General features: G+C 40.1%; 2 protein-coding genes across 3 annotated transcripts in view; one reads left to right on the top strand and one right to left on the bottom strand.

The window, feature by feature from the left end:
* Positions 1-556: 556 nt before the first annotated feature.
* Positions 557-17,776, bottom strand: TDP2 (tyrosyl-DNA phosphodiesterase 2). The gene is made up of 7 exons (XM_025382110.1): positions 17,397-17,776; positions 17,225-17,310; positions 9,134-9,307; positions 8,385-8,476; positions 4,984-5,102; positions 3,530-3,700; positions 557-1,649 (listed from the first exon to the last, which is right to left on the bottom strand). The coding sequence occupies exons 1-7, from the start codon at positions 17,637-17,639 to the stop codon at positions 1,368-1,370; spliced, it is 1,167 nt and encodes a 388-aa protein (XP_025237895.1). The 5' UTR covers positions 17,640-17,776; the 3' UTR covers positions 557-1,367.
* Positions 17,732-27,756, top strand: part of ACOT13 (acyl-CoA thioesterase 13) — a 32,193-nt gene continuing 22,168 nt past the window's right edge. The window contains exon 1 of one of the 2 annotated variants that reach the window (XM_025382111.1): positions 17,732-18,033. In XM_025382111.1, coding sequence (XP_025237896.1) covers positions 17,953-18,033 — 81 coding nt within the window. In that variant the 5' untranslated portion in view covers positions 17,732-17,952. The remainder of the gene's footprint in view (positions 18,034-27,756) is intronic. The other variant, XM_025382112.1, reaches the window with a different exon arrangement.

Genomic DNA, 27,756 nt, shown 5'->3' on the forward strand with positions numbered 1-27,756 from the left:
ACCGCACCCAGACGATAATCCTTTATTTTATCTAATATATTACACTATCTGTTTTAAGAATGTAGACTTTCTCCCATCTATGTTTTGCAACATGATCTGAAGTTCTAACTTAGCTCTTCTAAATAAAAGCAATTTATGCCAGAATAACCCTTTTCCCACAGAAATGTACTATTGTCTTACCTCTATGATGTATGCTACTCAACTATTAACATCTATTCTCATTTTTTATTTTTAATGATTAAAATTATGATTAACATTTAAACTCTTTCATTGTCACTACAAAGGGAGTATTATATATAAATGTCTTTTTTTAGGTGTTTAAGTTTTGGCACTCCTGATATAAATAAGGTTCTGTTACTTCTAATCATTCTCATTGGCTTTCTTTTTTCACACAAAGGAAGCAGATATATTCCTGGTAATTCTTGGTGGAGTGAGAAGCAAATGGAAATCTGTTTTCTTCTACAAAAAGAGGAAGAAGCAGCAGTAGAGCCAGAAGCAGGAAGCAGATAAAAAATTTAATCTCATCATGGACACAAAAGCATACTAAAACAAACTATAAACAAATAAAGTTCTTTATTTAAATTTCTCTTGTGGGGAAAATATTTTTCTTTAAAGCACACTTACAAGTAATTTGCATTTACTTCCTGTAAAACATTTCCATTTTACAATTAGCAAAACTAAAAGGCTATCTCTCTTTATGCATTTATTTTTGTTAGAAAAACGTCCCATGGTGCTATCAAACTGATTTTAACCATCATCGAGCCTAACTTCGCCTCTGTTGACAACATGACTACAAACATGAATCAAAACGGAGTTAAGGAATTTTAAGCCATAAGGTTTCAATTATAGCTTACCAATTATGTAGTTAGCTGACAAAAATCAAGTCTGATGTAGAATAGCTGTCATCTATTTAACTGCAGATAATCATGGCATTTTCATTTAAGATGATCTGAACTTATGAAATAAAGGATCCAGTCCCAATAACTCAATAATCTCTTACGTTTTCTTTTGAAGACTTATTTTAAATATTAACTATTTCAGTGCCTGAATGGAAAAACATAAACATTAGCTCAGAGACAATGTGATTCCTGTTTGGAATCCAGCTGGCAGCTATAAGCACCGTTAAAAACTCTAACAGGCTTTGTGCCCTTTTTATTAAACAGCCTCACATCCTGAACACAGGAATGTGTTCATTTAAATAAACATTAATCTTTAATGTTGAATTCTGAAAACACAACCACAAATCATAGTTGGTTTTTCTGTGACAATGATCTAGTACATTATTTTCTCCACATCAAACCTACCTTTCCAGAAGGTGGAAACTATATTTGCAAAAATCAGGACAAAACTCACATTTGAAAAGCATTTTACAATATTATATCTAAATTGCACAGAAGACCCCAGTGATCACTAGGAAATCTACCACAGTCGAGTTTTTCCAATCCAAGAAGGTCCAAACTTCGGGGAATAATGTGTCCCTCTTCTGCTGCTGCTCTGAAAAATATTCGATCAAAACGAAGCTTACAAGCAGCAGTTATTCCAAGATTAGAGTTCATTTGTGTATCCCATGTATACTGGCAATGTTTAGGTTTGCCCAAAAACTCCCAGACATCCACAATGTTGTTGGGTAAACCACCACATTTGGTAACCTGAAAAGAAAAAGAATACTCTCTAAGATACACATAGCCTTTTCCCAACTAGAAAAAAAAAAAGGCGTTTTTGCTATTACCGTGCAAGAAATTATTAATGCACAAATGCAAAATATCAAGATACATTATAAAAAGTATTATGCTGCATAGTAGTATGTAATATAAAAATATCAAGACAGCCAGAGGGGTTGGAATTTGCCCCTTCTCTTCTGCCATAAATAGGTTAACTTTGGGTTTCAGATAAAATTTAGAAGGCTGAACATACATGGCCTGTTACTGCTGTTATCTGTTTCTAAAAACTGAACTCAAGTGAAAAGAAGGCAGAACTGCCACTCTACTTCAGTCTACAACTTTAGAAGTATAGCATTTATATGATCCAAACATTTCAATTGCCTTCAGTTTTATTTGAGGTTTATTAATAATTGTTTGCTCATTCACACGCCAGGATTAAAAAAAAATTGTTTGTGGTAAAATATACACAATATAAGATTTATCATTTTAACAAAATTTTTTTTTTTTTTTTTTGAGATAGAGTCTCACTCTGTCACCCAGGAAGGAGTGCAGTGGTGCAATCTCGGTTCACTGCAACTTCCACCTCCCAGGTTCAAGCAATTCTAGTGCCTCAGCCTCCTGCACAGCTGGGATCACAGGCATGTGCCACAATGCCCGGCTAATTTCTGTATTTTTAGTAGAGATGGGGTTTCACCGTGTTGGTCAGGAGGGTCTCGAACTCCTGGCCTCAAGTATCAGCCCACCTCGGCCTCCCGAAGTGCTGGGATTATAGGCGTGAGCCACTGTGCCCAGCCATTTTAACAATTTTTAAGTGTACAGTGATGTAGCATTAAGTACATTCACACAGTTGTGCAAACCATGACCATCAACCATCTCCAGAACCTTTTAATCTTCCCCAACTGAAACTCTGTACCCATTAAACACCAATTCACCATTCCCTAATACCCCCAGTCCCTGGCAAACACCATTCTACTTTCGATCTCTATGAATTTGACCAGTTTAGGAAATTCATAAGAGGAATCATATAGTATCTTTTCCTTTTTGGACTGGTTTCATTCACTCAGCATAATGTCTTTAAGATTCGCCCATATTGTAGCATGTGTCAAAGTTTCTTCATCTTAAGGGTAATAATATTCCACTGCATGCATACAGTACATTTTGTTTATTCATCTGTCAGTGATACTTGGGCTGCTTCTACCTTTTAGCTACTGTGAATAACACGGCTGTGAACATCCATGGGTAGACAAAACATTCAAATCCCTGCTTTCACTTCTTTTGGGTATTTATACCTAGAAGTGTAATTGATGCATCACATAGTAATTCTATGTTTAAATTTTTAAGGTCCTGAAAAATCCCACTGTGTCTCAGCTAAGCTATAGGCAAGAAGAAACAGACTTTGTTTCAGACCTGGAGATCTGGGCATGGTGGTAGCAGGAAAAGTGGGTAAAAAAGGCTAATAAAAGACAAAAAAGAAAAAAGAAAAGGAAACCTAGGAAAAAAGAGAGTTAGGAACAATTATCATGGTCAAATCTTTCCATTGTTCTCATATTGCAACTAGGAATACTGCAAAGAAACAACCTTTTCTAAACTCTTCTAAAATCATTTTCTCTACCTTTCTTTCTAATCCCATATATATAGTTTAGTGTTGTCTATTTCTCATGCACATTTTTATTTCCTCCAAAAGAAGAAGCCCCTTCTTCTCCTAGGCATACAGCATAAGCTAAACAAATACTTGCTGAATTGCAAGGTCACTTAAGACATTTTGAGTGACTACAGGTCCTAGTTTTAACAGCTTTGGTCAAAGGAACCTAAATTCGTCTCCATAGCAATAATCTGTCCTCAAACATCACACTGACTTTGTCACTCACCTCTTGATCCCTTAGATTTGTATCTCCTGCAAATATAACTGTAGCTGACTCTGGAGCCTCTTGAATTTTCTTTAAAACCATTTTTAACTGATTCATTCGTTCCGCAGCATGCCCTCTGGTGCTCTCCAAATGGGATGTCATAAGGCAAAGCTCATTTCCTGACACATTCACCTGCAACAGGACAAAAAGTCATTAAAATTGTCCACTGACTATTAATACTGAACTTTAATAACAAAATCAGCAGATTGTTCTGTCAAATGGTATATATCTACTAAACTGAAACTGTATAATCAGCACTGCGTCTATCCCTCCAGATCAAAAGAAGTATTAAAGCACTAACCCTGTCCCCAAAGAAGACTGTTTAGCAAGCACGACCTACCCCCAGATGTCACCTCCACTGTGAACCTTTCCCCAGTGTCCCCTCCACTGTGAACCTTTCCCCAGTGTCCCCAGGCCATCAGTGGCTCCCTCCTCAATACACCTAAAGCATGCTGAACAGACTGTTTTAAAGCCCCCTAGGCTAAATTAAAAGGACAATTATTTCCCTCCTACAAAGCCGTAAGTCATTTGCAAAGCACAGATGATTCTTATTTATTGCTGTATTTTTAAGGGCCTGGCATACAGGTATTCCAAAAAAGTCAGTTAACTGAATGAATGAGAATCATTTACCATTTGCAATTAAGACACCAGCAATGTACAATCTATCATTATATGAAGTGCTTGCAGAATCAAGTCTAATTCTTTCATATTGGTCATTCATGCTCTTCTATAATCAGGAGTCTACATACTTCTCAACCTGTCACATTTCCCTCTCCATGGCCCCTACAATCAACTGAATAGAATGCTCATTCATACTCACACATGTACACCTCTTGCAACTTGAAAAGTTTGCTCATGGTGGTTTCTCTACTTGGACTCTTTTTAATGTCTATGTCTTACATATTTTTCCGGGTTCATTTCAAATACCATCTCCTCTATAAAACTCTCACTAAACAATCTGGTTAAAAATCATCTCCTTTCTCTAAACTTCCACACATTTACACCTCTCCTGTGGCACTTATGCCTTTCTTATGTTTTAGTTACTATATATATACACTCTCCCTTACTAATCTATATACTGTATCAGAGCAAGATCTATTCTTCATTTTTGTAAGTCTCATAGAGTACAATATAGTAGCATGTATAGAGTAAAAACATTACTTTAGGAAGCAAATGTGGAATGTTAGCAAACTCTCAAATATTTTTAAGAAAACAATAGACTGAGAATTCTATCTGCATTTAAAATTTATGTAAAAACTTAATTTTAGAAAGTGTTAAAGACTATCTAAAAGAATCTACATGTGTGAAGCAAATTTTTCTCAAAAGGCAATGGTATTAAAAAGAATAACAACACAAAACTATGAAAAAAATGTATTCTTTTTTTATAAGACACTCAATTTTTAAAAATTACTCACATGCACACATAAAAGGTTTCTCATCATTTTGGTACTTGGAAAAGGAATAATCTCTTGGCTTTTTAATTTCACTCTTGATTTCTTCAACATTATAGCTGTGAAATATCCTTCTTCATGACCTACAAATATTTGTGGAAAAGAATTTAGGCTGAGGAGGTCAAAGTTATTTTCAGTTTACCACAAGTTTGCCTATTGAAGAATTTTATAGCAAACAGGTAACAGATACTTACATGGATCTAAATCTTTAAAGTAAACTATTATTTCAAAATAGTTCATCATGGCCAAACAAGTCTACCTCCCTCCCTCCCAAATTTTAACTAGAAGCTTAGAAGAAATAAAATAAATAAATAAAAAAAGACCAGGCACAGTGGCTCATGTCTGTAATCCCAGCACTTTAGGAGGCCGAGGTGGGTGGATCACCTGAGGTCAGGAGTTCGAGACCAGCCTGACCAACATGGAGAAACCCCATCTCTACTAAAAATACAAAATTAACTGGGTGTGGTGGCACATGCCTGTAATCCTAGCTACTCAGGAGGCTGAGGCAGGAGAATCACTTGAACCCGGGAGGTGGAGGTTGTGGTGAGCTGAGATCGTGCCATTGCACTCCAGCCTAGGCAACAAGAGTGAAATTCCGTCTCAAAATAAATAAATAAATAAATAAAAATGAAAAAAAAATGTAAACAAGTGCCAAAATATAATGTTGCCAATATCAGATGAGAAAATTTGAGAAATTTCTGAAAGACACAGAGTAGATAAGATGAACTGTGGCCAACTGATATCCATTTACTACTTCTCATGCTAGAAGTTCCAGAAAAATTATAGTAAATGAATAAAAATCTAGAAAGATATAAACCTGCAAGAACAGAAAATAGGAGTAGAGGCCATGAATGAAAGCTTCCAGTAGTTTTTCAGAAAACAGATGGAGAAGCGGGAACCGGTTTATCAAAACAGAAGGAAACCACTTGAGTGACTGTAGCAGAGAACCATAGACAGGAAGCAAGCAGATTTGTTCCACCAAAATCTGGAAACACTTAGTGCTTGAACATAAAGGTACCACAAAAGGTAAGGTGCTGAGGTAAGAAGAGGGGGGCCAGTTCAAGGTCTGAATATGGGGTTAAACAACTCCCAGGTTTCCTCAACTCCTTAGAGCTAAGTGACTGTCCCTCTATTAACAGGAGACTAGGGTTTTACAGAGAACTAAATTTTAGAGGCTCCAGAGTCACCAACCACAGGGAGGGGCATGCGTGTTAGCCCAGGGCTGATAGAGGAATGGGTTGAACACTGATTAGGTGTGCGACTCAGCTCCCTTCCCCGACCTGCTTCCAGAAGTTAGGCAAAACAAGCACACCACCCCAGCCCCAACACCCAGAAGGCAGAAAGCTAAATCATTCTTTTTGGAGAAACAAAATGGCCTCAGATTAAAGGCCTGTATATACCAACACACTGACAATTGTGGGTCTCCCTCAAATGAATAAGTAGTTTGCTCCACAATCAATCCCTCACCCCTCTCCAGTGAGCTAAACTACTTAGCCTTGTAATCAACATTTTAGTGCTTGGTGTTTAAATGTGAACCAAAAGCCAAGGATCCCTACATATTTAAGGAAGAGGTCTAACATGACATGATGGATACTGACATGACATAACATAATCGAAACAAACAAAAAGAAGCAAATAAAAACAATGCATGGAAAGAGATTAAAACCTAAAACAAACAAAAAACTAACAAAAAAGATACTGTATCCATAAACCAAGAAAAGTATGCCATAAAAAAGATATTCAGTGAATAGGAGGCCTAGGAAATTAAAATAATGCTATCTAAAAGTCAAGACAGTTGCCAAGAAAGTAGAACAGTCAATAGAGACAGGAGAATAAGAGAGTTAAGAAAATTCAAGGATCAACCCAGGAGGTCCACCATTTAACAGAGGGAGTTCAGAAAAAGGGGAGGAGTAAAAAAACTATAAGGGAGGAAAGAAGAGACAAGGAGAAAAGGAAAGAGAAATAATGAAAAGAATGAAAGGAGAGGCAAGGGGAATGGTGGGAGGGAGGGAGGAAGAAAAGGATTTTCAACAATTAAGGTTTTCCACATATTAAAATTCCACAGATTATAAGTTCCCACCAAGCATTCAGTACAATAATGTTAAAAAGACCCAAAGAACATGAGGGTTAAAAAGAAGACCCTCAAAGCTTCCAGAGAGTAGGGAAAAAGAAAAGAATAAGAATTAGAATGACATCAGCCTTATCACCCATTATCAATAATGGAAACTAGAAGACATGGAAGAATGCCTTCAGAATTCTGAAGGAAAACATCTGTTTACCCAGATACCTATCTTCAGCCAAACTATCAAGAACCACAAAGCTACAACACAGACATTTTCAAATACGCTGGGATTCAAAAACTTCACTGTCCATGCACTGTTTCTTAGAAATTAGAGAGGGTGTTCCAATAAAATGAGGAAGTAAACTAAGAAGGAAGCATGGGAATCAAAAATCCTAAAAGAATTCCCAAGAGAACACAAAAAAGTTCCACTGAGAGACACACACAGAGAGAGAACCCTCTCCTTAGAAATTCTCGATTAAGGAGTCAACTGAAATTAAAAATCACATACTATATAAAAATGAAAGTCAAAGAAAACACTATACAGCTGACACTTGAACAACACAGGTTTGAACTTCAAGGGTCGACTTATGCACGTATTTTTTCAATAAATACGGTTGGTCCTCTGTATCTGTGGGTTCTGCATCCACAACCAAATGTGGGTTGAAAACACCGTCTTCTCAGAACGTGACACCTGCAGATACGGAGCGCTCACATATAGATGGGTTCTGCAGAGCAGACTGAGGAACCTGAGTATGTGTGAATTTTGGTATCCACCAAGGAACCCTAGAACCAATCCCCTGAGAATACCAAGGAAAGACTTTATATGAAAATCACAAGATGTGGCCAAAGCAGTATTTTAAATATATTTAGCAAAAACAAAATAGATGGAAAATTTAAAAACCGAATTACTCAGGGCAAAAAAAGTATAAAAAGAACAACAGAATAAATAAGGAATTATAAAATAAAGACTTTTTGAAAAAGCATAACCACAATGTGATTATTTCACTTAAAACTTTTAACAACTAAATTTCAACAAAAAGGTATTCAGTTTCTCAAATTTTAGCAATTTATATTTTCCTGAAAAATCATCCATTTCCTTTTCACTTATTAACCTTTTTACACGTATTAAGTTGTATAAAATATTCTCCTATAATTCTTGTAGTATCCTGGGTCTTGCTTATTTTTCTCAAACTTATTTATTTGTGCTTTTTCTTCTCCATGTCCCAATAGACCAACTTTGATTTATCCCTCTCACTGATCTGTTTTTCAAAGAAAAGACAAGTTGAATAACAAAAATTGTTACCTGTAATAATCTCATAATCACTTGCTCTCTTCTTTAGGTAGCTATAATATGGGGGAATAACTTCCTGTAGAAATATCACATCTGGGCTGTACCTAATGAAAAACATCAGTTTATGACAAATACCAAGTATACCATTTCATTTTCAGCTACCTAAATGAAGGAAATTCCACAACATACCAAAAACAAAAAACCCTCTTGCGCACCTAATACTGAGTGTTTATGCTGATCTTTGATAACTATAAAATGAGAAAGATGTGTGCTATTTAAGTAGTACTATAACAAACATATCAAAAAGAACTAGAAAAACTGACAATAGAAACCACCATACTGAGAGACTTCAATGGTGCTACACACTAAGAGATGCTTTCAACGTTTCTTTCAATCCTCTTGAAGCAGTTATTATCCACAATGAAGAAAACTCATCTCCAGACAACTTCAGTGATTTGCCCAAGGTCACAGAGCCAGTATGGCACACAAATAGATCTTTTTGGTAGTTTTAATTTCACGTAGTTATTATAAACAAAGTTTAAGAAGAAAACAGTACTAAAAGGCTTCTAACAAAAATTAGTGTTCCCACTTTGCTGCAGCCTGCAATCCTGCTCTCAGAGGCAATCATCTCAATTCTTTCAGATGTTTCTTCTCAGAGCTGGACATTGAACTTAGGTTTAATTCGAAAGCCCACAACCTTGAACTCTTCCTTTGAATATACATAAGACACATTACTATGAAACAGAAGTGATAATACTTACAACGCTAAGTAGGAACACACCCCTCGAGCCCTCTCTGACAGATTGTTTAGATCTAATCCATCAATATTCCAGGTAATGAAGCAGAACATGCTGTCATTTTCTTGCTGAGTATCTTCAGATGGGCTGATTTTAGAAGTGGTGGAATCAGTTGTTTCTTCACTGGTTAGGTCAACACTGGTAAGATCAGAATAAAACACAGTTTTGCAAATAATCTATACACTGATTAAGAATTATTTTGTATTTGTAGCCCTCATTTTAAGACAAATTTTAAAAGAGCACTAAAAGTTTGACACTGTCCTTACAGGGTTAACAAAAATTGTATGCCAGGTTCTAGACAGAAATATAATTAAGCATTAATCACGCTGCACTTTGGCCCACTTCTTTGTAACAGAAAGTCATCCCATAGCCCTATATACTGGCCACTTGCATCCCCATTGCTCCTGTGGGTGGGATCTCTGACATCAGAATCAGAAGGCTTTTGTTTAAGAATTGCTTAAGAAGTTTTCGAGACGGGGAATTCCAGCAGAAAGCTGACACTAACCAGTTTGAAGACACCCTCAAGGAACTAAATCTGCATGAGAATGCAGTTTCTTCATCTCCAGATCCCATGACTTCATCATTGTACTCTGACCAATCAACAATCCTCACACCTTGGTCCACTCAACACCCTTTCAAGTCTCAAGCTCCAGACTTCTCAAGGAGAATCTGAAGTTTCCTCCAGTCTCCTGGTTTGGCAGCCTTACAATTTTTTTTTTCTGCTGCAACCCTTGGTGCCTCAGGGTATTGACTTGCAAGCTGTACCCCAACTACCTAGGGCACATGTCCACAAGGTTGTCAGGACCTCTTGAGGGTGTGTCACTGGCACGTCCTTAACCTTGGCAAAATAAACCTTCTAAATTGATTTAGACCGGTCTCAGATACTTTTGCGTTCATAGATAGATTCTTATTGCATCGTCCAAATGTTTGCTCATTTGGGCAGTTACAGACAACTTAATATCCTTCAATGACATTTGTCACTAAAATAATTATATAAACTATGATCCCAAATTAGACTCAGAAATGTAGGATTTTTAAATCTTTTTGGAATCTTTTTAAATCATATATTAAATAAGATCTCATTGTGGCAGATAAATAGGAACTGCAAATTCTTTGCTACTCCCCTCTTTGAGTAATGAAGCCTAATGCCCCTCCCCTTTGAATCCAGACCTTAGTGGTTTGCTTACTACAGGGAAAGAGTATTCTGGGACTTTTGAGGTTTGGCCTTAAGATAATCTGCCACTTCCATTCAAGGCTTTTGGAATACTTCCTCCAGGAATCCTGGAACTGCCATGTAAAAAGTTCAACCACCCTGAGACTGCCATGCTGGAAAGGACATATTTATGTGCTCCAGTCCATAGTCCTGACTCCACCATCTGCTCCCCTAACCAATGCCCCAGACATATGAGTGGAGGGACAAACATTATTAAAAGGTGACTCCTAACCATGTATAAACTATTCATGAATTTTAAAAATAGGTGTTTGAATTTATAATTTTAATGCCAACATTTTAACTTTTCTCCTATAAACGATTCACCCAGATTCCTCAAATGTTACATTATTAAAAGGTGACTTCTAAGCATGTATAAACTATTCATGAATTTTAAAAATAGGTGTTTGAATTTGTAATTTTAATGCCAACATTTTAACTTTTCTCCTATACACGATTCACCCAGATTCCCCAAATGTTAACATTTTACTTACCTAACATTTACTTGGTTTGTTCTTTTTACTGAACCATTTGTTTAAATATTTTTGTATTATTTCCTAAACACAAAGACATGCTTATATATAGAGTTATGCATCACATTTGGAGAAGTGTGTCATTAGGTGATTTCACCATGATGCAAACATCATAGAGAGAATTTACACAAACCTAGATGGTACAGCCTCCTACACACCTGGGCTATATGGTCTAGCCTATTGCTCCTAGCCTACAAACCTGCACAGCATGCTACTATACTGGATACTGTAGGCAACTATAACACAATGGCAAAGGTATAGCAAAAATACAGTCATATAATTTTATGGGATCATCTTCATTTATGCAGTTTGTTGTCAACTGAGATGTGGTTATGTGGTGCATAATGGTATACTCTAGTATGATCATCAAGTCAGAAGATTATCATTGATACAAATTTTTCTTTTTCTTATTGCCTCCTGTGGCTAGATTTAATATTATCTAAAGACCTAGTTCGATCTTGCCAATTGTGCTACTAGTGTCCTAATCCAGGATCACATGTTACATTTAGATGGCATGTCTCTTTTAATTTTCTTTAATCCAGAACAGTTTTTCAGTCTTTGTCTCTCATGACTGACATTTTTGAAGAGCACAGGCCATTTATCTTACAGAATGTCCTTCAGTTTAGGTTTATGTTTTCCTATTATTTGGTTCAGATTATGCATTTTTTAGCAGGAATGTCACAGAAGTGATAGTATGTCCTCCTCAATGCATCATATCAAGTATCTGATATGGAGCTGTCCCATTCCTGGTGATGTTAGCTTTGATCACTTGGTTAAAGTGTTGTTAACCAGATTTCTCTGCTACAAAGTTATGATTTTCCCCATCATAGTGTTTTGTGGGAAAGTACTTTGTGATTATGTAAATATGCTGTTGTTCACTGAACTTTCCTACTAGTTTTAGTATCTGTTGATGATACCTGCCTGAAATAATTATCAATATGGCAGTTTCCAAATGAAGATTTTTTTTCTAATTCCTCATGCCTTCTATATTTAATAGTTGGAGTTCTACTGTAAGGAAAAATGTTCCCTTCTCTCTTGGGCAACTGTATTTATATCAGTATGGGTTCTTTTTGTATGGATTGTAATCTATTCCTACCAAGCATCCTGTTGCTTGGATTACATCAGATTTGATGGGGAATGAGGGTAGGGAGCTTTTAAGCTAGGTCTTGTGCCCTTCTGGCACATCCCCAACATTTTCTGGGCACCTCCTACTTTCTAACACCACAGATATCATAGGCTCATCTTGTACTTTTTCTGCCCCTGCTCAGTCATTTCTTTTTAACTTCTTTTTTTATTTTCACATTAAGCCTCTTCCATTCTATGAAATCAGTCATTTCTAAAAAGCCCTTGTTCCTTTCAGTGAAGAATGGTATTTAGAGGCCATGATCTGGGTGCTAGATGAACTTAATGCCAATTTTGAAGCATAAAATATTTTGAATTCTCTTCCTTTTACATAAAAATAACCTTCAAGAGCATAAAAAAAAAAAAACAAAACACTTAAGTGCAAAAGTTTCTTTTGTGAATTTCATCCCACCCAAAAGTTCTCTTATTCAACAATGAGCTAATATTAGACCTTTTTTCAACGTCTTACTGTGGGGGAAAGAGAGATCAGACTGTTACTGTGTCTACGTAGAAAGAGGAAGATATAAGAAACTCCATTTTGATCTGTACTAAGAGAAATTCTTCTGCCTTGAGATGCTGTTTATCTGTAACCCTAGCCCCAACTCTGTGCTCGCAGAAACATGTGCTGTGTTGACTCAAGGTTTAATGGATTTAGGGCTGTGTAGGATGTGCTTTGTTAAAATTGTGTTTGCAGGCAGTATGCTTGGTAAAAGTCATCGCCATTCTCCAGACTTGAGTACCCAGGGACACAATGTGCTACAGAAGGCCACAGGGACCTCTGCCCAAGAAAGCCTGGGTATTGTCCAAGGTTTCTCCCCACTGAGACAGCCTGAGTTATGGCCTTATGGGAAGGGAAAGACCTGACAGTCTCCCAGCCCGACACCCGTAAAGGGTCTGTGCTGAGGAGGATTAGTGCAAGAGGAAGGCCTCTCTGCAGTTGAGAAAAGAAGAAGGCATCTGTCTCCTGCTTGTCCCTGGGAATGGAACGTCTTGGTGTAAAACCCAGTCATACATTCTATTTACTTAGATAGGAGAAAACCGCCTTATGGCTGGAGGTGAGACATGCTGGCGGCAATACTATTTATTGCACTGAGATGTTTGTGTAAAGTTAAATATAAATCTGGCCTACGTGCACATCCAGGCACAGCACCTTTCCTTAAACTTATTTTATGACACAGAGTCCTTTGCTCACATGTCTGCCTACTGACCCTCTCCCTACCATTACCCTACAGTCCTGCCACATCCCCCTCGCCGAGGTGGTAGAGATAGTGATCAATAAATACTAAAGGAACTCAGAGACCAGTGCCAGTGCGGGTCCTCCGTATGCTGACCACCTGTCCCCTAGGCCCACTTTTCTTCCTCTATACTTTGTCTCTGTGTCTTACTTCTTTTCTCAGTCTCTCGTCCCACCTGATGAGAAATACCCACAGGAGTGGAGGGGCAGGCCTCCTTCATCTTACCACCATAGAGAAAAAGCCAAGTGATTCCATGCCTGATCAAAGATGTTGTTTCCTTTTTATGGAAAGCATTAAAACCAGAAAGGAAAAATTATTAGCTCTTTATTTCTGTCAAATCTTCTGTTTCATAATTGAATTTAAAAATACATATACTGTCAAAGACAAAGGTGTTTGTTAATCACATTAGGGTCCCTACCTATCTGGCACACACACCTTTTTTTCCAAGTTTAAAGATGTCCAACTATAACTCAATCTACTTCAGTAAACACAACCCCTACTTTCCTCAATGGGTGGACTGTCATGGGTGACATATGGGGGGAGCATGATGGTGTCATTAACCATAGTTTATACTTATTGAGTTCTATATGCCAGGCACAATTCCAAGTGTTTTACACCTATCAGCTCACTTAATCCTTACCACAACCCCATGAGGAAGAGGTCACACAGATAAAGAAACTGAGGCAGAGGTTACACAGTTACTAAACAGCACAGGTAGACTTAGAACCTTATTACTATCCCCACTACACAAAGAAATTGAGGCAGAGAGAGGTTAAACAGTTACTAAACAGCACAGGTGGACTTAGAACCTTTGCATTTTGGCTCCAGAGTCCATGCTCTTATTTACTATGCCATCCTTTCCTCCTCTAGTTTCATTGCAATCCAATTCCATATTGATATAATCTGAATGTTTGTCCCCTCCAAATCTCATATTGAGATATAATCCATAATGTTGGAAGTGGGGTCCAGTGGGAGGTGTTTGGGTCATGGGGGCAGATCCCTCATAAATGTCTTGGTGCTATCCTCACATTAGTGAGTTCTTGCAAGATCTGGTTGTTTAAAAGTATGTGGCACCACCCCACCCCCTTACTCCTGCGCTCACCATGTGATACCTGGGCTCCCCCTTCCCTTCTGCCATGATTGAAATCTTCCTGAGGCCCAGCAAAGGCTGGGGTCTTGTTTCCAGTAGAGCCTGCAGAACTGTTAGCCAATTAAATCTCTTTTCTTTATAAATTACCCAGTCTCAGGTATTTCTTTATAGCAACGCAAGAACCTAACACAAATATCTCTGCAATTTATGCAACACCCACAATATTTAATATTTAATGCAGCAAGAGAAACCAGGCAACTGTATTTAAAATTTCCATTTGGGAAAATGAAAAGGGAAATAAACTCTAAAACGTTGCTGTACAGAAATACTAAGGGAACAGAAAGGGACTGGCGAACGTTAAGGGCATGATTTTTTGACTTAATTCCTAAGCAGATGAGGAAGCGCTTTTGTCAGTATATCTGGTGTCTCAGGTTTTATGTGTTAGGCCAGTGCTCTTCAACTTTAAATCACCAGGAGATCTTGTCAAAATACAAATTCTGATTCAGTAGGTCTGGGTGAGACCTAAGATTCTGCATGTCTAACAAACTCGCAAGTAGTAGTAGCATGCTGCTGGTCCAGAGTCCACACTCTGAGTAACAAGGCTCTGGGACATGGGCTGTCAATGCTGGCTCTGCATTAGAATTACCTGCACAGCTTAAAAAAAAAAAAAAAAATACAATGAGGAATACACAGGCCCTACTCAAGACTAATTAGAATCTGTTGTTGTTTTTTTTTTTATTTCCCCAGATAATTCCAATATGCAGCTAAGATTCAGCATAGCTGTTTTAAGAGGATTCCCCTGGTATCTCACCAGAGACACTAAAGATAGATTCTAATGTAGGGGGCTAAATCACTTTAGTGTTCAATTTCAATTTTTGTTGATATCCCAGGAATTCACTCCAGAATTGAGATTCCTGCCCCAATTATTTAAGACAGCCAATGCCCTTGCTCAGCAGGGTTGAGTTTCTCTGGTCATAAAATCTTCCAATCAATTTTTTTTCTTTTCCTTTCATTTTTGCTAAAGCCAGTATCAAAAATCTAATCACCGCACGCTCTGTGAATGCACAGGCCTTAGAAACACCCTGAAGTTTGCCCCTTCCCCATTTTTCTCTCTTCAGCAAACTAAACTTTAAAACCTCACTCTCATTCATACTTGACCTGAGTTCTGAGAGACAAGAGACCACAGCCTAATCAACACCTTTGCTTGTTTTTGCCAATTTACCATTCCGGGGTAAGAGAATCCTAATAGCCATGACACCATTGCTCAGCTTGATCCGCATCTTTTCTGAGGGCCTATTCCAGGAAATCCACTTATTTTGTTACTATTTATTGGTTACGATACAGTCTATTGCAACCAACAGACATTAACTCAGGTTGGTTTGACCAAAACAGGTGAATTTATAAGGAATCAACATGTCACAGAGCCTGGTACAGAAATACAGCCATGTTTAAGGAAGGGCAGTTAAGGGCTTTCTCTCAATCCTACACTTCAACTTCCCTCTGCTTCATTCTCTCGCTGCAGACCTCTCTTCTCAGCTTCTCTGTACCCAAAAAAAGATACGTATGAATCCTCACAGGTGCTAAGTTAACACGTTACAGTTCCAGCTCCATAGAAGACTCAGACTTGACTCTCTTGGTCCTAATTCTGAAACCAAGGAGAGGATCTGACTGGCCAGTCTGAGCTAGGTGAACACCTCCTAGACCAACTTGCTCTGGTTAGTAAAACGGAAGCCAGAGACAAATCACTGTGTGAGAGCAGACAATTTCCCAACAAGAGGCAAGACAGAGAAAGGAACCTAATGAAAATATCTTATCACATCTGTAAGACAATGCAGCTGAAAAGACCAAAGGGAAAATACAGTCTCCACTATGAACAGTCAATTTTACGAGTTGTACATATAACTGGGAGAATTTTATACATTCAGTAAATATTTATTGGGAGCTTATGATGTGTCAGATGTTGTCAGACTTTGGGAAATTAACAATGTATAAAACAGATACTCCTTACTAGATATGCAGTCCAGTAAGAGACATAAAACAATGAACAGCACTTACAATATGGACTAAGTTATTATAACAGGGGTCATGCAGGATGCTATAAGAGTACCTAAAAGGGGAACCTTACCTAGACTTAGGACATCAGGAAAAGTTTCCTGGAGATAAATCGTGTCTCAGCTTGGGCCTTTAAGATAAATACTAGCAAGGAAGGAAAAAGAAAACAAATCCAAGTAGAGGTAATAAAGATCTTTACGAAGGTTCAAAGACAGGAGAAAATGACCCATTGGAAAAAAGTAAAAGTTTGATATGCCTGGAACCTGGAAAGACAGGTTCCAAGTTATGGAGCCAAATAGTAGAGGGCCTTGTAAGGCATCTACACTTTTCAAGAGCAGTAGTGCAGGAACTGGAGAGGGGCACTGAAATAACAGGAGTGGGTGTGCATTAAAAAAAATAACAACAACAAAAAACCGATTATTCTGGCTGGCCAGCCTAGGGCCTAGAATAAATAAACAATTCAGGAAGCAAGGAGACTTCCAAGCTGCCATTCTTCGACGGAAGATTTTTGCCTTCATTCGTTTCAAACCTCTCGCTTACTTACTTCCTATCATTTGAGTCAAACATTACGTTTCCATTTCCCTGGACTCCAAATCACGTTCGAAGTGACAGTATGGGGGAGTGTCAGATCCGCTGCTGGGGCGCATCTCCGCGCAGCAGCAGCAACGCAAGCCCTGCTCCTCTGGCTGCGCAGCTTGGAGATCTGCCTCAGCATCTTCCGGCCAGCTCCACGGCAGGTCCCAGGACGCGCAGCGCAACCTGGTTTCAAACTGCCTCCGTCCGGACTGGCTCCCAGCTCCCCTCATCACTTACTAGGTCTTGGGCTCAGAGATGGTTTCAGGGCGGCGTTCCAAGGCGCTCTCCTCCACCGGAGGCTCGAAGTAGGAGTTCAGAGCTCTCTGAAAAACAAAGGCACCAGGGATGAGGTCTGTGCGCTCCACCGACCTAGCTAACGGAGCGGGACGCGAAGACAGCAAAAGCGTACTTCCATCTCCCAGTCGTTCTCGGCCAGGAAGCACTGAGCCACAGCGGAATCGCAGCTGGCGACCGAGGCAAACTCCACACACAGAAGTCGCCGCTTCTTCACCTCTGGCTCGCCCTCTTCCTCCGCCGCCCCCAGGCAACTCCCTAGCTCCATCTTCTTGCCGCTTCCGCACCGCCCCTTTAAGCGGAACAGGAGGCCAACGGTCGGCTCTGCGCAGGCGCCTGCGCCACGGCGCTCTCTCATCAACCGCCCGGCAGGGAAACTCGCTCCGCTTTCGGAGAAGAATCCGTGCAGCTGTGCCGCAGGCGAGCAGCCGAGGTGGTGGGGGCGAAGTGCGCGTGCGCGCGTGGTCACAAGCGTGCGGGAAACGTCTGTGAGCAAATCGCGGACCACCGTGGCCGCCAGCTGGCCTGACGCCCGGCCTTTTGCACTCCTAGGGGCGGAGAAGGGTGCAGGCTCTTCGCCCTCTGTGTCCTTCTTTCACGAACTTCTGGATTTTCCAGCTCTTCCAAAGTTCCTTCTTGCGCAGGGCCCAAAGGCCGGAAAACTGTCCACGATGAACAGCGTGACTCCGAATCTGCGGGAGGTGGTAAAGGCCATGACCAAGAGTCGCGGTTTTGACAGAATTTTGGGAAAGGTATGGGAGGCGAAGCCTTGGCTTCTAATGAAGGGAAAGAAAGCACCGTGCTTGGTGCGGTTGTGAGCTTTGAATAATTATCTCTTGTTAGGTTCTGTTCTAGTACGCCTGTAAATTTACCTTAGTGATAATGATTACTACTTTAATGGAGCTCCTAAATATGCTGGATCGAACCCGTAAGTTCTCTATTTAAACATAGATAGGTATGGTTATGAGTCGTGGAGACAGAATTCCTCAGTTGTAAGGCTGGGAGGGACTTTGGAGTTTGATCCTTCAACCAACAAGCGTCTGCATGGACCCGGAGAAGAGTAAGAGAAACGTCTGCATTTAAGGCACATTACAGTCTAATTCTCTAGACTCTGGAGGATTAGAAGATAAATAATTGCAATAAGGTACGAAAGCCTAGTGCTTGGTACAGTGGTGGACGAAGGGAGAAGTTGTTCCTCTGTAGTGGTTTGGGAAATTTCTCAAAGGCATGCAACTCTTGAAGAAATAAGTTAGCTCTTGGAGTAAAACGGAGTGCTTTTCTGAGACCAGCACTCACAAAGCCCGAAGGTGTTTGTTTTCATTTTTGTTTTTTTAAGAAGAGGTTTCGCTCTTGTTGCCTAGGCTGGAGTGCAATGGCGCGATCTCGGCTCACTGCAACCTCCATCTCCCCGGTTCAAGCGATTTTGCTGCCTAACTCAGCCTCTTGAGTGGCTGGGATGACAGGCATGTGCCACCATGCCCAGCTAATACTGTATTTTTAGTAGAGACAGGGTTTCTCCATGTTTATCTGGCTGGTCTCGAACTCCTGACCTCAGGTTATCCACCCGCCTCTGCCTCCCAAAGTGTTGGGATTACTGGTGTGAGCCACCACACCTGGCCTTGAAGGTGTTTGTTTTTTGTTGTTGTTGTTTTGAGACGGAGTCTTGCTCTGTCGCCCAGGCGGGAGTGCAGTGGCACGATCTCTGCTCACTGCAACCTCCACCTCCCAGATTCAAGTTATTCTCATGCCTCAGCCTCCCAAGTAACTGGGATTACAGACATGCGCCACCACGCCTGGCTAATTCTGTATTTTTATTAGAGACAGGGTTTCATCATGTTGGTCAGGCTGGTCTCAAACTGCTGACCTCAGGTGAGCCACCTGCCTTGGCCTCCCAGAGTGCTGCTGGGATTACAGGCGTGAGCCACCATGCCCCGCCAAAAGTAGGGATTTATTGAAAATGAAAGGACACGCCTCAAGGCTCAAGGGCCCTGATACCCCATGGAAGTCTCCTGTTAGCCACTTGGTACTCATCTCATGTAAATGAAGTGGTGTCCCACAATTGGCTGTGAAAAGCAACCAGTCAGAGGCTAAAGTGAAGTTACAAAGTTCCACTTATATGCAAACAAAGACTTGCTATGCTATCAGAGGCTGAAGTGAAGTTACATAGTTACACTCCTATGGGAAGATCTGATTGGTTGCAGAAAGCATAATTTTTTTTTTATAAGGGCTAACTTCTTAGCATAATTTTGCTTTTTGCAACCAATCAAGGTACTTTCAGTTTCCCATCTGCCACACAGAAAAGGTGGGGGTTTGGAAAGGGAGAAGCAGCTGGTTCTTTTGTTACTTGGTGTGGAAAGTAACAAAAAAAAGTCTGAGATTCCTTCTGTGGAACAAAGTTCCTTCAAAGCCAATTTTAAAAAGCCTATGTAAAAAATAATTATTCTTGCTACACTTAATACAAATAATCTGGTCAAGTATAATAAAGCAAATCAGTCCTACCATGATTTGTCTTTAGTAAAAATGGAAAACTGGAGAGAGAGAAAAACTCCTTTCAAAGGGTTTTCCTTTCAATTTACTTATAGGAAGTCGGCTTGAAACAGCCCTAGGTTGCCTGCCTCCAGACCCTATTCTCCTGCCTCACTTATAAGAAAATGATGTTCCATAAGAAGCATTGATAACTAAACCTTGTGAACCCCCAAAATTTGAGACAGGTCTCAGTTAATTTAGAAAGTTTATTTTGCCAAGGTTGAGGACGCACACGCGGTGACACAGCCTCCAGAGGTCCTGACAAATATATGTAAAAAGAAGTCCGGAAAGGCAGGACAACTTGAAGCGGGAAGGGGGCCTCCAAGTCACGGGTAGGTGGGAGACAAACGGTTGCATTCTTTTGAGTTTCCAATTCACCTTTCCAAAGGAGGCAGTCACATTTATCTTACTGAGCAAAGGGATGACTTTGAATAGAATGGGAGGCAGGTTTGCTCTAAGCAATTCTCCTTTAAACTTAGTGATTTGGGGGCCCAAGATATTTTCCTTTACATTTGCCCTCTTTTCTTTTTTTAAAAAAAATATTTTGGAGAAAGCATTTTAGAAGCAAAATGAGTCTTTGGTCCCAGATTTCATCTGATCTCTCATGCTAGGATGGTTTATTCCTAGACAGGTAGGTCCCGAGTTATTAGGAAAGCTAATTTTTAGAAGGTTGTGCAGTCTCATGTCCTGTGAAGAGAAAATAGGGGGAGGAAGGGAAAAAAACAACAAACAAAAGAACAATTCTGGAAAATATACATGGGCTACATTGTTCTGAAGTTCATATATCAGTAGGCAGGTATGAAAGTGGCTTATGTATGTAAATAGGTTACTGTTATTTTCTTCAGAAGTTTAAGTTGTCTAGCTTCGGTTTGCAGGGCTTTACAAAAGCACAGTTTAGTTTTCAGTGTCTCCAAATTAGGAAAAAAAGGAAAAGAAAGAAGAAAAAAATTAAAAATATTATTTTGGAGACTTATAGCCAGGAAAAAGTAGAATTCAGCCTAAACTGTAGAAAATAATAAAAATTGATAAAAATTAGGCAAGACTAGTGCCTAACAACAAGTTAGTGGACTATAGTCCACTAACAACAAGTGGACTATAGATTTTGAAACATAATTTTTCTCTCACCAGTTTTCCATTTTTACTAAAGACAAATCATGGTAGGACTGATTCGCTTTATTATACTTGACCAGATTATTTGTATAAAGTGTAGCAAGAATAATTATTTTTCACATAGGCTTTTTAAAATTAGCTTTGAAGGAACTTTGTTCCACAGAAGGAATCTCAGACTTTTTAAAATCCAAGCTCAGCCATGGATTTGTACCATCAAATACCTATGAGTTGGGTGAATTTCCTTTCTTTTTGATGTTCCATACTAAACCAGGGGCTCCTGGACCTGTCAGAAAATGACACTCTTTACTTAGCACAGGTCAGAAACCCTGTACAGGGACTGTGTAAAGTATGAGGCCAGTTTTCCCAAGGGCTTTTATTGTCTCCATAATTCAGGCTTGATTTCTTAAAGGAAAGTACACCATTCCACTCAAAGCCTTCCTAAAATAATCAGTTTCTCCAATTGTGTCTTGTTACAAATGAAAACAGATTCTTATTGCACTTTTGCAAATAACTGTATTGGCACAAGTTAAGAATACTCACAAATAGTTTCCAAATTCTGGAGAAATCAGGTAGAGAGAAACAAATATGCTCCAAATTTTGTTCATAGGAGTATACTAAATTGTTAAAAGCTGTCAATAGCTCAGAAGTTTCAAGACTCTGAAAAACAAAGCAAAAGATCAGCAATGTTTTAAGCAAAAAGTCAAAAAGATTAGTTCAGTCCCCATAGTTAATTACTATTCTGCTTAATATTCATGAGCATTTTAGCTCTCCATGAGTTCTGAAAGTTTTTCCTCTATTCTTATAACAATCTCCAAAATTATTGGAGACCTGCATTCAAGAGGGAACAACAGGTGCAGGAGAGGATGTGGAGGAATAGGAACGTTTTTACACTGTTGTTGGGAGTGTAAACTAGTTCAGCCTTTGTGGAAGACAGTGTGGCGATTCCTCAAGGATCTAGAACTAGAAATACCATTTGACCCAGTGATCACATTACTAGGTATATACCCAAAGGATTATAAATCATGCTACAATAAAGACACATGCACGTGTATGTTTATTGCAGCACTATTCACAATAGCAAAGACTTGGAACCAACCAAATGTCCAACAATGATAGACTGGATTAAGAAAATTTGGCACTTATACACCATGGAATACTATGCAGCCATAAAAAACGATGAGTTCATGTCCTTTGTAGTGACATGGATGAAGCTGGAAACCATCATTCTGAGCAAACTATTGCAAGGACAGAAAACGACACACCACATGTTCTCACTCATAGGTGGGAATTGAACATTGAGAACACTTGGATACAGGACAGGGAACATCACACACCAGGGCCTGTTGTGGGGTGGAGGGATGGGGAAAGGATAGCATTAGGAGGAATATCTAATGTAAATGACGAATTAATGGGTGCAGCAAACCAACATGGCACATGTATACATATGTAACAAACCTGCACATTGTGCACATGTACCCTAGAACTTAAAGATTTATTAAAAAGAACAAATTTAACAAAGAAAACATTATCAAGAATAAAACACTTAGTGAATCTTTAAAAACCACAACAACAACAAAAAAAACACTTTATAAAGAGGACCAAAACAACACAACAATTATCCATGGATGACTAAAAGTTTTAGGGCAGCCATAGTCAAACACACAATTGACAAGGAAATTTGTTACCTCTCCTCTGTAGCACACAATAATGTTAACGTAACAATTATGATTATTACTGATAATGTACACTAGGTCATATCACAATTACAGGAATTTCCCATAATTTTGGAACACACACCAATAACATATTTATACATATACATCTCAGAGAAAGCCAAATACTGTCTCTTATTTGACAATGCTTCCTGTGTAATTTTTGTACCAAATAAGCCAAATTATGCCATGTTTGGGCTTTAGGGAACCTAATATCTTAAAGGAGTAACTAGGTCAGAAAAAGATAATTTATAATTTGATTTTGGAAAGTTTGTCAAATATCAAATGTTTAAAACACTTGATATCACAAAAATAGGATCACAGGTCATTATAAAATAAATCATTCATTTAACCAAAGTGATAACTCAAGGATTTCGTAAAAAGGTGAAAACCTTCATTCTTTGAGAGAGGAGATTTAACTTTCCAAACAATAAGCCCTAATAAAAACAGCATGAAGCTAATTAAATTTGTTTTTCAAAATTTTATAAACAATCTATAAAATTTTAAACTTGACCATAAGATATAATTTCCAACTGGGTGTGGTGGCTCACACCTGTAATCCCAGGACTTTGGGAGGCCAAGGTGGGTGGATCAGGTGGTCAGGAGATGAAGACCATCCTGGCCAACATGGTTAAACCCCACCTCTACTGAAAATACAAAAATGAGCTGGGGGTGGTGGTGTGCACCTGTAATCCCAGCTACTCGGGAGGCTGAGGCAGGAGAATCGCTTAAACCCAGGAGGCGGAGGTTGCAGTGAGCCAAGATTGAGCCACTGCAGTTCCAGCCTGGGTGACAGAGCGAGACTCCGTCTCAAAAAAAAAGAAAAAGATATAACTTCCATAAGCCTTTATAACCTTTATAACCTTTATTAAGGAGTCAGTTAATGCATCAAGAAAACCTTGTTAATCTGATACAGGGGCCCATATGCTGATCTTGCATCATTGTGCCTTTGACATTAATGATTAATTTATAGAGAAACTGACCTTATTTTATCTTTCAAATTTGGACCTTACAGTCTCACATGCCCACCTCTTCTTCGATAGTCCCTGGGCCTTGAGGAGTTAAATGCCTTTAATTTCTGGCCCTGTATCTCAGGAATGAAGTTTCTTTTGATTGGCATCTTCTACGGGGCCTGAAGATGAGGCTTCAATTGCTGTCAGTGTTTAAGATTTAGCAGGACTTGGAGTCCTTTTTAGACCCAGGAGTCAAAGCCCTGTAAGTCAATATCACAAGGACTTTAGTCTGATGTGCTTCCCTTTGTGGGTAACCTGACCTTTCTCTCTGACTACCCTTAACATTTTTCCCATCATTTCAACGTTGGTAAATCTGACAATTACGTGTCTTGGAGTTGCTCTTCTCAAGGAGTATCTTTGTGGCGTTCTCTGTATTTCCTGAATTTGAATGTTGGCCTGCCTTGCTAGGTTGGGGAAGTTCTGGATAATATCCTAAAGAGTGTTTTCCAACTTGGTTCCATTCTCCGCGTCACTTTCAGGTTCACCAGTCAGATGTAGATTTGGTCTCTTCACATAGTCCCATATTTCTTGGAGGCTTTGTTCATTTCTTTTTACTCTTTTTTCTCTAAACTTCTTGCTTCATTTCATTCATTTGATCTTCAATCACTGATACCCTTTCTTCCATTTGATCAAATCTGCTACTGAAGCTTGTACATGTGTCACGTAGTTCTCATGCCATGGTTTTCAACTCCATCAGGTCATTTAAGGACTTCTCTACACTGTTTATTCTAGTTAGCCATTTTTTCTTTTTCTTTTTCTTTTTTTTTTTTTTTTTTTTTTTTGGAGATGGAGTCTCGCTCTGTCGCCCAGGCTGGAGTGCAGTGGCCGGATCTCAGCTCACTGCAAGCTCCCCCACCCGGGTTTACGCCATTCTCCTGCCTCAATCTCCCGAGTAGCTGGGACTACAGGCGCCCGCCACCTCACCCGGCTAGTTTTTGTATTTTTTAGTAGAGACGGGGTTTCACTGTGTTAGCCAGGATAGTCTCGATCTCCTGACCTTGTGATCTGCCCGTCTCAGCCTCCCAAAGTGCTGGGATTACAGGCTTGAGCCACCGCGCCCGGCCTCGTCTACTCTTTTTTCAAGGTTTTTAGCTTCTTTGCAATGGGTTCGAACATCCTTCTTTAGCTCGGAGAAGTTTGTTATTACTGATCGTCTGAAGCCTTCTTCTCTCGACTTGTCAAAGTCATTCTCTGTCCAGCTTTGTTCCATTGCTAGCGAGGAGCTGCATTCCTTTGGAGGAGAAGAGGCGCTCTGATTTTTAGAATTCTCAGCTTTTCTGCTCTGGTTTCTCCCCATCTTTGTGGTTTTACCTACCTTTGGTCTTTGGTGATGGTGACGTACAGATGGGGTTTTGGTGTGGATGTCCTTTCTGTTTGTTAGTTTTCCTTCTAACAGTCAGGACCCTCAGCTACAGGTCTGTTGGAGTTTGCTGGAGGTCCACTCCAGACTCTGTTTGCCTGGGTATCACCAGCGGAGGCTGCAGAACAGCAAATGTTGCTGCCTAATCCTTCCTCTGGACTCTTCATCTCACAGGGTCACCCAGCCTTATGAGGTGTCAGTCGCCCCCCTACTGGGGCATGCCTCCCAATTAGGCTACTCGGGGGTCAGGGACCCACTTGAGGAAGCAGTCTATCTGTTCTCAGATCTCACACTCTGTGCTGGGAGAACCACTACTCTCTTCAAAGCTGTCAGACAGGGACCTTTAAGTCTGCGGAAGTTTCTGCTGCCTTTTGTTGAGCTATGCCCTGCCCCTAGAGTTGGAGTCTACAGAGGCAGGCAGGCCTCCCTGAGCTGTGGAGGGCTCCACCCAGTTCGAGCTTTGTTTACCTACTCAAGCCTCAGCAATGGCGGATGCCCCTCCCTCAGCCTTGCTGCTGCCTTGCAGTTCCATCTCAGACTGCTGTGCTAGCAGTGAGCGAGGCTCCGTGGACGTGGGACCCTCCCAGCCAGGTGCGGGATATAATCTCTTGGTGTGCCATTTGCTAAGGGTCTTGAAGAAGCACAGTATTAGGCTGGGAGTGTCCTGATTTTCCAGGTACTGTCTGTCATGGCTTCCCTTGGCTAGGAAAGGGAATTCCCCGACCCCTTGTGCTTCCAGGATGAGGCGATGCCCCACCCTGCTCCGTGGGCTGCACCCACTGTCCGAGAAGTCCCAGTGAGATGAACCCAGTACTTCAGTTGGAAATGCAGAAATCACCGGTCTTCTGTGTCACTCATGATGGGAACTGTAGACTGGAGCTGTTCCTATTCAGCCACCTTGGAACATCCCCATGTTCAACTTTTTTTAAAAGGACACACTTTTTTTTTAAGCAAGAATGTTTTCCTACTATGTATATTTATTGGAAAATACCCAAATAATGAAATATCTAGTATTTAATATAACTTTATAATCTAAATTATGATGTTTGTCTATGAATATTTATCCCATTATATTTACCCAATTATTTTAATTGTTTACCTAGATTATGAAAACTGTGATAGTTATCATGTAAAGTTATGGAATTACCATTGCAAAATTATAACTGAGACAGTGAAAGAGATTTGACCTAACTGACTCAATCTTGCTTTTAGCTTCCAAGCTGTCCTTGTTCATTCCTGGGCATAGGCTAACTAACCTTGGCAGAAACTTAGAGTTTAACTTTGAAACAAAGATAGTAACAGTTCTTTCCCAAAAGAAGCCTTCTTACTGCCTCTGGACTAGACTGCCTAAAGCCACAGGATTAGAAGTTATGGTAATCTTACTAAATTCAAGATGCAGCTATTTTCATTAAACCAATATCAATGTCTTATCTATTAAAAATTACACAAGCAGGCCAGGCACTGCTAGGATTACTGCTCATGCCTGTAGTCCTAGTACTTTGGGAGGCCAAATCCTAGCACTTTGGGAGGCGGGTGGATCACTAGAGGTTGGAAGTTCTGGCAAGCGGAAGTGCATAAAACCTAGAGTGCTCAAAAGTGAGTCATTCTCCTTGCTTTCTCCTCATTCTTAGATTAGTTGTTTCCTGCTTTTTTTTTTTTTTTTTTTTTTTTTTTTTTTGAGACAGAGTCTCTCTCTGTTGCCCAGGCTGGAATGCAGGTGGTGTGATCTCGGCTCACTGCAGCTCCGCCTCCTCAGTTCACACCATTCTCCTGCCTCGGCCTCCCGAGTAGCTGGGACTACAGGCGCCCGCCACCACGCCCGGCCAATTTTTTTTTTTTGTATTTTTAGTAGAGATGGAGTTTCACTGTGTTAACCAGGATGGTCTCGATCTCCTGACCTCATGATCCACCCGCCTTGGCCTCCCAAAGTGCTAGGATTACAGGCGTGAGCTGTTTTAATTTAAATTAATTTGGCACTAACTGTTTTGATTTAATTTAATGTAACTTAATTTAGGAGAGCTAAGTAATTAAACATGAGGCCAAAGTACATAAGAAAGTGGCAGTCTTTTATTGCAAATATGCACACACTCTCGGACGAGGTTCTCTGGTCCTCAGGTGTGGGGGGCCAGGGAAGTCGCGCCGGCGCTCTCGGGTGATGTTCTCCGGTCCACAAATGCGGGGGCCGAAGAAGTCACGCTGGCTCCTGCCAGTGGCAGACTTTTATGCATTGGTACTGGAAGGGGGTGGGCAGTGGGCAGGATAAGGGCGTGATAGGGGCGTCTCCATAGGCGTGGCCGGGTAAGTTTTGATCTCTTCGGATTGACATCACCTGGAGCATGCTCGGTTGATCTGCATCTTCCCGCGCGCAGGAAAGTTGGTGAGGAAGAACCCGGAAGCAACATGGATTATGCCTTCTTGTTCACCTTCCTCCATCTTGTCCTTTCTCCTTCACCCAAACATGAGCCACTTCGCCTAGCCTTTTTTTTTTTTTTAAAAAAAAGGAGGAACTGAACTGTGGCCTAGGATTTTTGTGTGATGGATCAGTATGTACTGCTAGTGGGCAGGACTCCATAGTATGTCACCACTGTGTCATTTCCACCCTCTTTTGTGTCTCTTTCGCTCTCTGGAGGCCTGTGACCTCTGAGAGGACTCTAAACGCCAGGTAACTGCCCTTATATGTGTTTCCTGGATGAGACTTTTTGTTTTTTGAGACAGAGTCTCCCTGTGTCGCCCAGGCTGGAATGCAGTGGTGTC

This window comes from Theropithecus gelada, chromosome 4 (assembly GCF_003255815.1).
Source record: "Theropithecus gelada isolate Dixy chromosome 4, Tgel_1.0, whole genome shotgun sequence".
In the NCBI taxonomy this organism is placed as follows: domain Eukaryota; kingdom Metazoa; phylum Chordata; class Mammalia; order Primates; family Cercopithecidae; genus Theropithecus; species Theropithecus gelada.